Source organism: Melampsora larici-populina (genome assembly GCF_000204055.1).
Source record: "Melampsora larici-populina 98AG31 unplaced genomic scaffold MELLAscaffold_57, whole genome shotgun sequence".
NCBI lineage: Eukaryota > Fungi > Basidiomycota > Pucciniomycetes > Pucciniales > Melampsoraceae > Melampsora > Melampsora laricis-populina.
This window is the reverse complement of record NW_006768821.1, coordinates 515722-528300: the sequence shown is the minus strand read 5'-3', so window position 1 is coordinate 528300 and position 12579 is coordinate 515722. Positions and strand designations below refer to the sequence as shown.

The following is a 12579-nucleotide window of genomic DNA, read 5'->3' as shown; positions in this document are numbered from 1 at the left end:
TTGATTACCGAGTCAATGGAGAAACTTCAGTTCTAGTAGATAGGTGCGCAATAAGGAATATATCTTTTGTTCTGCAACACGCATTTCCCCCATGTCGTCATCTTATATGATTGCCACATTTTTGTATTATGTAATGAAGTTCAAGCTCTTCAACCTGAGTGTTGGGCACTGAGTCTTCTCTATATGGGTATATAAGCTACATTACTAGGGCGTCAGATTCAAGGTCCTGGTAAAAATTCCGGGATAGTCATTATCGGATGAAGAGTGATTAGGAATCATTAATGTTGAGGATACCAGCTGCTTCATGGTTGGAAGAACACTTCCAGCAGGTGGGCCAGAATTTAATGTGTTGGGAAACTTTATGTATGTAGCTGGATTACTTCTGTCAGACGGCTCCGGGCTTAGTAAGTTCTTAACCAAGTCCCTCCTCCAACCGCGCGCGTCCTACGAAGCTTGCGGAGGGTAAGTTTGGCTATCGGAAGGTGTAAGTGAACGCTGACAGAAAACCCAGAAGGTGGGTTACATGATGTTGAGGTGGTATATTCAAAGCTGCTTGAACCTCTCATCATCCCAATTTTTTCGCATTGTTTGAGAGCTGCAGATGAATTTTTACTTTGATGATGACTGGGTCTGGACATTTGGTCCACCGGAACCGTATGATCTTTGTTGGCTATGAATGTCTACAAAAGTTCAGGAGTTGAAATATGTAGGGTACACAACGGTCAGCTATCTGAATGGATTAGCTTTGCATATCTCTGGTGATATATAAGTATGTAAGTTGAAGAAAGCTGGTGATTAAAGGGTGATTACAAGTTTAGTGGGATCTGATCAGTTGTGTCACATTCTGCTGATACAGTTTGCAAATTCAATCGCTGGGGTTAAAAAATAAAATCACTTTAAACCAAATTCACACCAACAATCCACCACTACCAGTACCACTCCATCGAAAAAGTCAAACGAACGAAATTCAAATCATGCCATCAATCAGAACCATTGGAGAATTTGCATGGCTAGCAGTCACTCATCCTAAAGAACTAAAGGTCAATCAAAATCAAAACGAGAAAAATCGAAATCAAAAAGAAATCAAAACTAATATCTATCAAATGAACGATTTGTTACAAAACCCACGATTATTTTTTGTTTTTAGGCCGTAGTGAATTACAAAATCTGGCACGAGCCAAGAAGTATAGAAGATGATCCAGAGTAAGTCAATTGACTTTTTTTTAGAAAAGTCTTAAAAATATCTAATACAAGAATCCAAACTTAACATAAATTCACTTTTTTGTTCTTCCGAATAGAGCTTCTCGAATTCATTATAAATCAATGAAAGAATGTTGGACATTTCTAGATCAAACCAGTAGAAGTTTTAGTGCAGTCATCAAACAATTAGAAGGAGAATTATCGAGAGTAGTTAAGTCGAATCAGAGAAAAACAAACGAAGATCGATTGACCATTGAAAGCTAATCTTTTAACCTATTTTGTTGTTGATTTTAGATTTGTATATTTTATTTAATTTTAAGAGGAATGGATACGATTGAAGATGATATGACAATCGAAATTAAATTAAAAGAAAAGATATTAAAAACCTTTTATCAAAAGTTAGAAGAACCAGGATGGAGATTCGATGGATGTTGAGTATAATTTCAATTCCTCAAAAACCAAATCAAGTACCCAAAATGAAATCGCTTATGTTTTTTCTTCGTTTTTGATGTTTTCAATTGTTATAGGTGGACCGGATGCCAAAGATCGACATCTTTTATTAGGTTTTGATTCAGTTATCGAAGAATTTCAACTCTTAGATCCTTCGTAAGTAATCAAATCAATTTTTATACACTTCATACCGATCAGTTCCCCTAACAATCAAAAACTAACTTGCGAATTTTTTATCAAAAGTTATCGAAATGTGATCTCAGAAGTTACAGCAAGAATGGGTTCGGGAATGTCACAATTCTCACGTATGGCATACGAAAACCAAGGAATATTTTCAATAGATACGATGACATCTTTCGATTCATATTGTCATTACGTAGCAGGATTAGTAGGAGAAGGATTATCTAGATTATTTGCACAATCGAATAAAGAAGATTCCATGATAGGACATCAATTAACCCTAAGTAATTCAATGGGACTCTTACTACAAAAGACCAACATTTTAAGAGACTTTCGTGAAGATGTAGATGATGGTAGAATGTTTTGGCCTAAAGAGATTTGGAATAAATATGTTGAACATCCAAAAGATTTAACTAAACCTGAAAATTTACAAAAAGCACGTTGGGCATTAACTGAAATGACAATAGATGCCTTAAGTCATTCAACTGACGCATTAGAATATATGACCATGCTTAAAAACCAATCAATTTTCAATTTTTGTGCAATTCCTCAAGTCATGGCGATCGCAACACTTGAAAAATGTTTTGATAATCTTGATGTATTTCATAAAAATGTGAAAATTAGAAGAAGTATGACAGTAGATGTAAGATTATTTTTTTCCCTTATTTTTGGAAAGATTTGATTTTTTATACTGATTATGATTTGATCTTTTTCTTTAGTTGATGATGAAAGCTGTTAATCCAAGAGATTTGGCTTACATTTTCGTTGACTTCACTCAAAAGATCCATAGTCGCGCACGTCCAGATGATCCTAACTATCTAAAACTCAGTATAATCGTAGCACAAGTAAGTCTACACTCTCAAATCTACCAACCCTCTATAATTATCTTCCAACCTTTGACTTTTCTCATCTCCGTTTGGTTTTTCTAGGTAAAAGCATGGGCGGAGAATCGATATCCAAGTTACATAATAGCAGCATCACCACCACCTCTATTTAGAGATGCACCAGGTGCAAGTTCGATTCAAGATGTTAGAATTAAACAACAACCTAAGATCACTTCTGTTAACTCTTCTACAAATTCTCAACAAAGTATGGGAGCAGATGATTTTAAATTTATTTTTATTGTAGTAGGAGGTGTATTATCAATCGTTTTACTTTCTACTTTCTTAGTGGTCATTGTGGTTTATCTTGCAACTAAGGTTTGTTTCTTCCCTTTCTCAATCCTTTCTCGCTTTGCTTTATTATTTCTTTAATAGTTTCATGGTTGATATTGATGATAATCCTTTTTTTACAGGAGACTGGAACTTCATTTGTTAAAATTCCAGTACCTATGACAAATTGGAGAATCGAATTATAAAAAAACAAAGAGAAACCAATATCAATATCAATATTTATAACCAAGTACAAGTCAAATGGAAAAGTCAGCTCGAAAAAAAATCTACTCAAAACTCTTCATACACTAAAAACATTCCAAAAAGAGTCAAATTATAATTTACTTATGTTTTAATATTTCTAATCCAAATTTATCAAGTTTCAAAACTTTCTTTAGTATTTTTTTATCTGCAAAAGATTTTCTTTTCATTTGACATCAATAAATTCAAGAGATGTATATGTAAGCTTATGATCAGAAAACAGTGAGTCAATGAAAATTCAAACTTGAATTGATAAAAGAAAAACTTGAAGGAGAAAGAAACAGGAAGGACTGATCACTTGATCCTAGTATGTAAGAAAAATGAAGAGACAAACAGACAAAGATCAAAAAATCAGGTAGCATTTCTTTCCTTGTGTTGCAATACCAGCAACACCTCATAGCCTTTTTGGGTGTAACTTGTTAGGTAAGACATGACGTGCTGTGTATGTAGCACTCAACAAAGCGAGGGACTCCTTAACTGCTTGAAACCTTTTCATTGTCTGGATTCGGAAGACCTGTCTGGCAAATGGATTTGTTGCACGTCAAAGGATTATGTACACACATCTAGCAAATTGGAATATCAGCACCCGTGGCTCCCTTGAGATGTCTACATGGTCTTGAGAATTGATTGACGATTTCTCATGTGTCTTTTGGGCCAAAGTCACTTTGAAACATTGATTGATATTGATGCGATGGTAGATTACTTTGTTGTAGATCATGGAAGCTGATCTAGAATTGAGACATGTCCTCAGAATTTTTACATACAAAGAAAAAGAACTTTCGATACACAAGAGCTTCCCATAAAAAATGTATCCATTGAAATGTGTACGTATTGTAAAGAAGAAACTTTGTGGGGTCCTACAAAATAGCCAGAAAAACTCCATCTGTTCAAAGTAAAGTATCAAGATAAAATGATTTGATCATTTCCTACCCCATGGGTGTTGCTTATCTTGTCCCTGTCGCTTTCCGTAACCCGTCAAACAGACCTACCCTGACAGAAACCCAAAGTTGTGCAGTGGCTTTGAGGCGCGTGACCTTTTTCACACACATAAGGCTGAACGTGTAAAAAGTGGTTAGAAACTATTGGTGATAAAGAGGAATGATACAGAGACAAGAAGATTTACCATCAACAGTGGTTCAGTAGGTACGCTCTGAAATTCAAGTGTCAATAAATCGCGTCAATTACTGATGTTCTTCTTCTCCTTTGATAATCATCCGGACCTACCGAAGAGGTAAGAAGTCTCTTTATCCTAGTAAGAGGATCCATGGTACTCCCAAAAAAACCTCGCCACGTCGACTGGACATGAAACGGAAACTGGATGGCAACTTTCCAGAGGTTTTTATCTGATGATATGACAAGAGTCAGAAGGAATTGTGCAATGTTCTACCAGACATATAGTTTTAAATGGTCATACTTACAATGTCCTTCACAGTAAGTCCCTGATATTAATGTGGTGCAAGCAGCCTGAATTAAGCAATGGTGATTGTAATGGTTCGGCAACCGATTTCACTTACGGTCAAAGGTTTCTAGACTCGCTGGTCGACCATGGCTCAAAGCATCGTAAACCAATCCGTACGTAGCCATATCCAGGATGATTCCACTTAAAGTTCCAAGAAAAGATATAGATCATTAGTCGGACCCCCTATCATCTTCGTCAACAAATGCAGACGGAGACAAGGCGTACAAGTGCTCTATGATACGATTTCTCCCACATGCTTCTTGGATAGCAATGTTTGAAGCTCCGGATAGATAAGAGGAACCCTAGATGCGTCGCATGATATTTTAAAGTGTTGATTGGGGTTGCTCAAGAGTTTGGAACACTAAACATCTAACCTATAGAAACTCACGTTTGAGTTCGATGCCTGAGGCAAGACGAACTGATCAAAAAACGTAAAAAGTGAAGTGGTTGGAACTAAAGCCTCCAGTCCACCATTTTCGGCAGTTCTGTTGAAAACTGCACTCATGTATCTAGAGTTCTGATATCAACATTCATGTATGAGTTTGCTTAAATGTCAGAATCTTGTAGGCTATTTTCTATAAAAGAACCCCACCTGGCGCATCTGCAAGATATAAGTCAAAGATCCTCCAATGACATCCATCAAGTTGCCAATATAATCGATCATAATAGCTCCTCTGTGTGGTGCACCTATCGTCACGAGGTTAGTAATTTGGTTTCGGATAGATGGCCAAAAAGCTAAATCAAACAAATGCGCCACGTTAAGATGCGATACAATCCAGGTCCTTGCCAACAAAGCTTGGAGCGATTAACTAACTGATAGCCCACTGAGCCTATAAATCAGTCAAGGTGTCAGTTGGGATGGGCTTAAGAACACATAAAATGGCTCGCTAACGTTTACACCGCCTTGACTATGAGTCACAACATTTATCTTGCCACTAGGTGATGAGCTGGCGAGGTTGCTAACAGCGTACGCTACGAACTCCCCAGCAATCTGCATATCTCCTAGACCGTATGCTGAAATGTGTAGACTGAGTGTGAGCTAAGGAAAAATAGTGGTACTCTAGGTCATAAACAGTCTGCGCACATGGTGGATCTACCCAACATACGTCGAAACCGGCTTCTGGCAGATGTTTAAGGAACGGAGTCTGGTAAAAAAAGCACACCACATCTCAACTTGGATGTGTGAGTAGACTCTGAGAAAAGTGTTGTCCTACTTTGGAAAACACTTCCGCGCCATTGGCGCCTAAAACATCGAAGCAAGTGTTAAATGCCTGAATATGTCAAATCCTGAAAGGAACCCATCCACTCACTCGTGCAAGGAACCATTAGAACGATTCCTAAAAACGTTCAGTAAGTTTATTTCAAAATTCAGGTGTAAACAAGAGTGCTTCACCTCTTGGCATGTCTCGAATACCCCGCGGACAGTGGATGGCACTTTCGTAAGACTTTTGCCCTTGCGACTATAACCATGCGCCGTTGGATCTCAGTAAATCATGGTGTCCGCTCTTTTCACGAGGAAATTATTAGATACACAAAATGAAAAACACGTGAATACTGACAAAAGGTGCATCACCAGGCTTTGAAGAAGGTATTGGTCCATTGGGAGGGGCGCATGTATCGTACTTCGGGACCACATTCAGAAAAGTTTGTAAATAGCTAGGTGATGAAAAAGAGCTTGTCAATAATACCCCTGAAGAAACTATCCATGATAAGGTGAAGGAGATGAAGGCGCGCACTCTTTGGGATGGGATTTGAACGAAGCAATCAACCCTGAAGCTAAGCATATAAGTATTGTGCGTCGGGATAACATATGTTGAATCATCTTGCACTCCAAGAGAAAAGATGAGGAAAGACGCCGCTCGGAGATCTCAAAGATCTGCTCAAATATAAAAAATCGACCTGTGAGTAAAGACTCGGAGCGAAAGATTTATAGCTCTGTTTTCTTCGTATATGTATGCAGTCTGTAGAGATGAGATACATATAAGGAGCGAGTCAGTTTTTGTTGATTCCAAATTTTTAGGGGGTCTCTCAAAGTCGGAATCAAAACTTCAGAGACAGAGAGTTTTAAAATACATCGATTTCAGAAAGCTTGGAAACATTTGCCCGCCAAATTTGAGCAAATTGGCGCGGAATTCTAAGCATACAATCACAGTGTATCTCCAGACTCCCACTTGCCTTTGTTAGAGACACTATGAAGCTAATGTCAGCGTGAACTATCGAAACAAACAAAGTACATAATTGTGACATTAGGAAAGGCTATGAGAACGACAGTACTCACTCAGGTTGAGACCCGTCCCCCGAGTGCCGGGTTTCGAGGCGCCGACAAGATATAATTTTTTTTAAGCGTCAGCACGGCACCCGAGCCCGGCAAACCCGATTAATTTTCCCAGCTACAGCCTGAGAACGCCTCCCGGACCGAGAGCCTCGACGGGGGCGCCGGGCGCCGGGGGATTTCCGGGTAAACCCGGTAATCCGAGGCAATCCGAGGCAATCCGAGGCTTGAGAGAAAAAAGTCGTGATCGAAAGAGGTCTAGGAACTCTCTGGGACAAGATATGGCCAGGAGGAGTCTAGTCCCTTGCGCTCAAAACTTCAAAGCAAGGGACTAGACCCATTGAGATCATGTGAGAAATAAGATTAATCATTAAAAGACTTGAGAATTGAGACTCGATTCAAGAGATTTTGATTTAAACATTTCCTTTCGTTTTCCAACCAACAACCCAATCATTTATCTAACAAGAAATTCTAACGACACATTCATATTGAATATGTCAAGCACTCCTACTACTAGTACTAGCTCTGTACCTAAGACTTCCGCAACAGCAACATGACACTTGTACCGTACTGTCAAGAATCTCACTTCCAAGGTCCTCCCTATCATTGTCGATTAGCCTTTTTATACAAATGTCTGCGTTGTTTTGTCTTCGTTGTTGTTTCTATTGCTATATTATCCTCGATTCCTCTCATTGCTTTTATGACTATTCCCCCGGGGTCCCCGAGGAGAATCGTTTTTTTGTTCCTGCCATAACGACCCCCCGGAACGACTATACCCCAGGGTATAGCCATCCAATACAGGCTGGCTCGAACCCTGAACCCGCCGGGAGCGCCCGCGGGGACCCGATATTCCCCGGGTGTCGGGGCTCATCCTGAGTACTCACTGTTGTGGTGGTGGACTGCATCATGAAATTTAAAGACACCTGCAAAAGGCTCAACTGGGACTCATGACTCATGAGTTTGTGCAACTTTGGATCTTTTAGAGTCCCTCGCAGGCTGGCGCTGTCGCAAGCGACAGCTGACTGCGTGGGACTTTGCTAAGTTTAGGTCAAGCTTTTGTGGAATACACCAGGGGGTAAAAGTCCTCGGCCTCGGATGGTTACAGAAACGTGTCCAGGTTTTTCGATGAGATGACGCTTCTCAACCGATTCCAGTCACGAGATTTCAGAGAACAGTGACTGGAACTTGCCCTAACTTGCCTGACACAGGTTGAACCACGTGTGACAAACGCACGTGTTTGGCCGGTCCCCACCTCCTTCTCAGGAACGATCCAGATGTCAAGACCGGATCACCGCGGAACCCTGTATTCTTCCACTACCAGTCGAGTCGAGGAGAGATGTAAAATCGACTGGTAGTGGATTTTGCGTGTTCTCAACTGTTCTCAGATAACACTTGAGAACGGACCCCGATACAGGCTCACACTTGGCCAAGATTTTTTTCAAAATCTTGACCCGAACTTGACCAAATCCGGCTTCAGAGGCCCTACGGTACCCGTGGCTGTAACCCGGTCCCAGTGGCATCAAATTCTGAACCCCGTCCACAAACGTTCAGGTATTCTTACTTTCAAGAATCATCATATCATCAATTTCGATATTCATCATATTCACCTTCGATACACCTCACAGATATGGGAGGAAAGAACAAACCAAAAAATCTTCTTGGCAACATGGGTTTCAGGTCAAAGCGGTGTCGAAAGGCTGCCACTCCCCCTAAGATCACTCCTCAACAAGCCCAATCGATCTCGGCTTCTCTCGGCATCACTAACCAGCCTGTTCACGGTTCGAATGCAAATCTCGAGGACTCACTCAATGACCCCGTATTGGCTCAATACATGCCTTTTCCGGACCAAGCAGAACCCTCTACTCCTCCGATCCCTGACGATGCCGATCACTTTGCTCAAGAAAGTCGTGAATATTGGAAAGAAGAGGCTCGAAGACGTCAAAAACTTCAGTGGAAAGAAATTGAAGTTCCGATGACTGCTACTTATCTAGAACTTCAGCATAAACGAAGGAATTGGACTTCTGAAGCCTCGTACCTCGATCAAAATATACACTGTCAATGCTCCGATTCTGAACTCACATTGCAACCCCTTGATCTTATCGACATCTTAGGATTTCACAGCAAAACCTATATTTCTTTCTGTGTGTGCATGCCCAAACCTGTACGCCTTCTACACCATGGATACATATCAAGCTCGCCTCAATCTCCACAGACAGCCTTCTCAGTACGGGTCCTCCAATTTCATCATCAACTTTGGAATACGACTACGATTTCAAGTACCGGATTCATCAATGGATTAATGTCATTTCTCAATCTACGAAGCAAAACCAACCTGAAACCTCAATCTTATAAATACCGATCACTGATTCATGAACGTGATCTCAGAAGACAATTCTCCAACTCAGTCAACATGTATCGATCAATCATGCTCTGTACGAAGAAAATTTATAACGAAGGCCTCACACTTTCAAACGCTCAACTATTGGCTGATCGCTGTGGTAGATGTTTTGGACCAGCAATTAATGAAGAACATTTACCTCAAGAGCCACATGTTATTGTTGCTTTAGATGGTAATTTTCAACATAGGCATTACACCCAGTCAAGCAAAGATAATCCTACCGAAGACGAGTATCCGGAGATTTTTATAAAACCGTCTGATATGAAAAAGCACGAGATTCTTCAGCATTCGACCGAAGCCCAAGCCAAGAACATTAAGGTAGGAATTACAAATTAATCTTACATCAAAACTTATAGCTAACTCAATTTTAATTTAGAATCCCTGCTCTGACTCTCACACCGCAGCAAACGATGTGAGGAACTCAACCTCATGGAAAAGAAGTGATGATACCGGTCTCTTTGGATGTACTTGCCGCCACGATGTGCCCTTGAAGTTAGCCAATATCTACAAAACGGGTGAAAAGTAAGTGATATAATTTCACTTGACATATTCCAATATCTCAACGTTAATTTCTGGTTTTGATACTTGTCTGCAGGCTTTACTATCCATTGAGTATCCTCGATCAATTGTTGCGGGATTTGCCAGATATCATAATAGGAGTTCTATATGACATCGGGTGTCAGCTTGACGCACATATAAAAAAGGCAAGTGATTTCATAATATACCAACCTTTCAAGCTTAATACTAATGCCATTTTGTCTAAAGAGAAACTTATTTGAACAAATTGCAGATAGACTTAAATTTGGCACATCGGTTTTTCACGCTTATGTACATAACTGGGCATGTCAAGTACTCTACAACCCGCGCTTCAACAATTTTTGGGGATTGACAGATGGTGAAGGACTCGAACGGTTCTGGTCGTTCTTATCTTTATTGGTAGCGGTGAATTGCATATCCACACGACTCCATCGACTTCTCAACATAAATTGGCGGGCCGACTATTTTATGGAAATCACTTTGAAAACAACAGGTATGTAGATTTTAGCGTATTTGATTAGCCTGATCAGAAGCTGATTCTGATTTGATGCAGCTGATTGGCTTTTACGCCACCTACGCAATGCTAATACTGTATTACGTGACACTCGGAACGCCCTGTCCAAATTATCAAGGCAGAAAAGTTCACTATTCCCCACAATCTGCTATACTTACGAGTTCCTGCGTGAACAATGGATCATGGAGCGCAACTCTCAAAACAAGAGATGTCATATTCAAGACAAACAAAAAATCGAACTTGGTCGATTACTATGCTTAGAAGAGATGGCTCAAGAAATCTGGTGAATAGTGTCAATTAAATTTTCAGTTCAAAAAAGGCAAGCTTACATTTCAATGGATTGAATTAAGGGATCGAGATGCGCATGATGTCGATGAAGCCATTTCCAGGCTCAATGAACACAGCAAAATCAAGCAAAAGATTGAAAAACAACGTTCGAAGATCGGTTCTGAAGCGATCTTGAACAATCTGAATGGTAAACAATTACATTTATATCTTAGACCGAGTAATTATCGTGCTCACCTGCCTTTTTTTGGACTGCAGCACAAGAACAATACCAGATTTTGAAAATATGGTATGCAAAGCAAGAAGTTCGTAATCAGTTTGTGGCTATTTGTGAGCAGAAACGGCCACTGGAGGTTAGCCGACGCGATGGGAAGAATTCCAGCATTGGTAAGTGACTCATTATTCTAACATTGCTTCTTTCAGCTTTTATTTCCAACTGATCATATGGGTTTCATCAATGCGCAGGTTACAATGACAAAACTCACTTGCTTAAGTCACTCCGCGACCAGGCCGCGAAATTGAAGACAAAACTGGAGATCTATCAGAAGCTGGTAGTATCGTATTCTACCACTTCTCCACATCAATCACAACCGCCAAGCATCTCCTACCTCGACCTTCTCAAAATCGACTTTGATCACTCGTTTTGGAACGATGGCCTGTTTACCAACGGACGTGAGCCTTGGGCAGTCGATGCTAACACACAGCACGGAATGCGCCAGGTTGCATACTATGATCGAGCCAATGAAGAGATCCGTCGATTGGGGTGGGAAGTTAGAAGAGTGATGCGATGGTCGATTGATTTGCACAATACCCTATCAACTCATCTTTGTCGACTTCAGGCACAGGGTCCTCCTGAGGAAGATCACCTTCCACTGGTTGATCATCCGGCTTTTAAATCGCTTAGCAGTGCTGGTAAGATCAAAGCTTCATGTATCATCTTGAATGAAAGGCTAGTGCGAATATTCAACTTGCAAGCTGACTGGAACAAGTGTCTGGGTGAGGTACTTCATAACACGCCATCGCAAGAAGGCGACATCGATCTGAAATTGAGCTGGAAAAATCAAATTCAAACAATTCATCATATGTACTCACAGGATGCGATTTCATTGAATCCAGGTATAGTGACTAATTTGTGGGCGGTAAAAAATACTCAGGCAACTAATCAACTAGATGATGAAGTCATACCTAATCATGATTATACAAGTGAAGGTGTTACTAATACTGATGGAGATTTGAATGGAGACTCAAGTGATGAAGACATCGATCTGGAATGGGAGGATCTTAATGAAGCAATGATGTGATATCATTATATCTTTGTAATGTTTTTCAATCATTTGAGAGTACACGAGCAATTGTATGAATATGTTTCTGAATTGAATAAACACAGTAGGCTTTTGTCTTTTTCATACATATGTGAGACACAAATTTAAGCCCATGGGTACAAATTTTTACCCTCACCAGAATGTGACTTATTTTATGGCCCATTCACATGTTGAGTATTTGTGTTGGTAACCTTTCATAAGGCATCTACACTAAATGTACAGAATTCAGAAAAATCATCTCAATGATACTTGAAAGATAAGAGAAATATCAGAATACCATTACAAAACCCCAGTCGATTTTCACAGCCCAAGTCTGGCTGTTCTTTGTGAGTGAAAGTGTTTGGAAGTTCATTTGATTAGTGACTTAATTACAGCATGTGCTTCAGTAGATTTTCCAAACAAAGCAGGTTTTGGGAGACTTTGTGGTCAGAGGAGTGCAACAAGAATAGCAAAAATGGAACCAAGTTGAACAAACTTGAGTATAAGGGTAAGTTGATGGAGGGGATATATGGGACTTAGATTAGGTCTGAAGAGTACTGAATAGAGGTGA

General features: G+C 40.0%; 5 protein-coding genes across 5 annotated transcripts; 4 read left to right on the top strand and 1 right to left on the bottom strand.

Moving 5' to 3' along the window:
* Positions 1 to 884: 884 nt before the first annotated feature.
* Positions 885 to 2759, top strand: MELLADRAFT_50370 (uncharacterized protein; the record flags this gene model as incomplete). The annotated part of the gene is made up of 7 exons (XM_007416134.1): positions 885 to 1040; positions 1148 to 1203; positions 1299 to 1410; positions 1495 to 1630; positions 1728 to 1806; positions 1894 to 2473; positions 2550 to 2759. 7 exons carry the CDS (start codon positions 975 to 977, stop codon positions 2757 to 2759), a joined length of 1239 nt encoding a protein of 412 aa, XP_007416196.1.
* MELLADRAFT_50368 (uncharacterized protein) lies at positions 2760 to 3496 on the top strand (the record flags this gene model as incomplete). Its single annotated transcript, XM_007416135.1, has 2 exons — positions 2760 to 3029; positions 3125 to 3496. The coding sequence occupies 2 exons, from the start codon at positions 2922 to 2924 to the stop codon at positions 3185 to 3187; spliced, it is 171 nt and encodes a 56-aa protein (XP_007416197.1).
* Positions 3497 to 4161: 665 nt separating this feature from the next.
* MELLADRAFT_111786 (uncharacterized protein) lies at positions 4162 to 6523 on the bottom strand (the record flags this gene model as incomplete). Its single annotated transcript, XM_007416123.1, has 14 exons — positions 4162 to 4227; positions 4290 to 4321; positions 4661 to 4681; positions 4757 to 4842; positions 4927 to 5003; positions 5090 to 5218; positions 5294 to 5436; positions 5516 to 5531; positions 5594 to 5740; positions 5916 to 5944; positions 6012 to 6038; positions 6095 to 6161; positions 6261 to 6357; positions 6438 to 6523. The coding sequence occupies 14 exons, from the start codon at positions 6521 to 6523 to the stop codon at positions 4162 to 4164; spliced, it is 1023 nt and encodes a 340-aa protein (XP_007416185.1).
* Positions 6524 to 8639: 2116 nt separating this feature from the next.
* On the top strand, positions 8640 to 9707 carry MELLADRAFT_111785 (uncharacterized protein; the record flags this gene model as incomplete). Its single annotated transcript, XM_007416136.1, has 2 exons — positions 8640 to 9114; positions 9379 to 9707. 2 exons carry the CDS (start codon positions 8640 to 8642, stop codon positions 9705 to 9707), a joined length of 804 nt encoding a protein of 267 aa, XP_007416198.1.
* An 890-nt stretch (positions 9708 to 10597) lies between these two features.
* Positions 10598 to 12008, top strand: MELLADRAFT_111784 (uncharacterized protein; the record flags this gene model as incomplete). Its single annotated transcript, XM_007416137.1, has 4 exons — positions 10598 to 10705; positions 10732 to 10927; positions 10966 to 11094; positions 11173 to 12008. The coding sequence occupies 4 exons, from the start codon at positions 10598 to 10600 to the stop codon at positions 12006 to 12008; spliced, it is 1269 nt and encodes a 422-aa protein (XP_007416199.1).
* Positions 12009 to 12579: the final 571 nt, after the last annotated feature.